The sequence below is a fragment of the Frankliniella occidentalis genome, unplaced genomic scaffold, assembly GCF_000697945.3.
Source record: "Frankliniella occidentalis isolate FOCC.00 unplaced genomic scaffold, Focc_3.1 Scaffold914, whole genome shotgun sequence".
Taxonomy (NCBI): Eukaryota; Metazoa; Arthropoda; class Insecta; order Thysanoptera; family Thripidae; genus Frankliniella; species Frankliniella occidentalis.
In genome coordinates this window covers 11,927-13,586 of record NW_026268020.1, presented here as the reverse complement: position 1 = coordinate 13,586, position 1,660 = coordinate 11,927, and the positions used below count along the sequence as shown (strand labels likewise).

The following is a 1,660-nucleotide window of genomic DNA, read 5'->3' as shown; positions in this document are numbered from 1 at the left end:
GAGGGGGGGGGAGAGTGCCGTGCGGGTAGGCAGCCGCCCGGCACGCGTGCATGCGGGTGGACTACCTCACGGGCGCTCCGCCACGCCCGGCCCGGCAGTGAGGCGTGAGGGAGACGGAGCATTCTGTAAAGTTCGGAAGGAACAGAGAGCGATGATCACACGTCTCTCACATTGGCCTAAAGTTTACGCAGTCCTGCTTGGTCTCTCTCGCACTCCCGGGAGGGCGCGCGCGCAGTGGCGCCTGCCCTGCCCCGCTCCGTAACTGCCTGGCCCGGCTCTGTGCGCCACTCACGCCCAAGTGCGCTTCCCGTGTTCTGTCTCTCACACTCACACATCTATCACCTACCTGCATGTTGCCGATGTCGTCTCTCCCATATTGTTGGATCTGTGTTTTTCATTTTGTGATTCTGGGCGTGTACTTTGCACTTTTGCAGATACTTAAACAGGTACTTAATCGCGTATGTGATAAAATCCTAAACAATAAACACTTTAGTTCTATTCTTTCTTTGTGAAAAAATGTTGGTGATGTTGCTTATTTGTACTTATCTCTTCCTGTGTTTGTCTGCCGCAGGCCCGGGCGCGGAGCGGCCTACTCTGCCGAGGAGGAGCCCAAGTCCTGCTGCGGGGTGCTGGTGGGGCAGCCCGTCTCCATCCGGTGGTTCATCCTCCTCATCCTGCTCGTCGGGCTGTGCTGCGCCGTGGTGGGCACCGTGCTGGGGGCCATGAAGGCCTCGGGCAGGGAGCACCTCACCGTCTCGTTGCTCATGATAGGTACGTTGGGGATGTTGTTTGTAATGTTGGTAGTGATGATGATGATGATAATGGTGATGGTTGATGGTGATGATGATAGTGGCAGTGGTGGCACGCCCGCCCGCGCGCGCTCTCCATCCAGCAGACTTGATTTGACTTTAACGCCCCGACAACGAGTGCGGAAGTGTTCTGCTTTGCCGTGTTGATGGCCATCATTACACCCGGCCTCCTGCCGCCCCGCCTGCTGCACGCCCCGCTCCCGACCCGTCCTCTCCGCCCCCACACCCCATTCTCCTATTTTGTCAGACTAGGGCGTCGTCGCGTCGACTTCGGTGCGCTGCTCCTGCTGCTGGTCAGAGAAAAGGCGGAGCCAGGGAAAAGTGAGAAAAAGAAAGAAGGTATGAAAGAGGGGGAGGGGGCGGTGGGGGTGGACGATGTTAGACAGAGAGGCAGCGTCTCGTAACGCCGATTGCCTTAGGCCCGTGGCAGAGGCCAGCCAGCCGCTGCAGCGTGACAAGCGAAAAGAGCGCCGCCGCCGCCGCGCAGCCGAGGCGGCGAGCAAGAAATGTCTCGTTTCTAGATATCAGATCGTCGGAGACACGTCCCGCGGTTGGTTTTTCTCGGCCCCGCCCGCTGGCTGGCCGCTGCGGCTGCGCTATTGCGTGGGAGGAGGACATGGAGCGGGTGTTTCTGCTCGCCTTGTGCAACCACCGGGTGCTTATTATTGACCGCGTGTTGTTGCAAACACGTCGCGTGAAGGGTTTGCTGGGGGGAGGAGGGGGGGGGCGTACACTCGCCCCTTGTGTTCCGCGTCTCTTTTTTCCCCCATTTTTGTGACCCCTCTCCACGCCCCGGGCCTCTGGCAGCCACTTACGATAATTAGCGCTCACACCCTGTGCTGGAGGGGGGG

General features: G+C 59.5%; 1 protein-coding gene across 1 annotated transcript in view; it reads left to right on the top strand.

Annotated features, from left to right (window-relative positions):
- Window positions 1-521: 521 nt before the first annotated feature.
- The window catches only part of LOC113206911 (uncharacterized), a gene marked incomplete at its 5' end in the record, with an annotated part of 13,065 nt that continues 11,926 nt past the window's right edge, over window positions 522-1,660 (top strand). Inside the window, one exon of the mRNA XM_052275787.1 lies at window positions 522-771. Coding sequence (XP_052131747.1) covers window positions 522-771 — 250 coding nt within the window. The remainder of the gene's footprint in view (window positions 772-1,660) is intronic.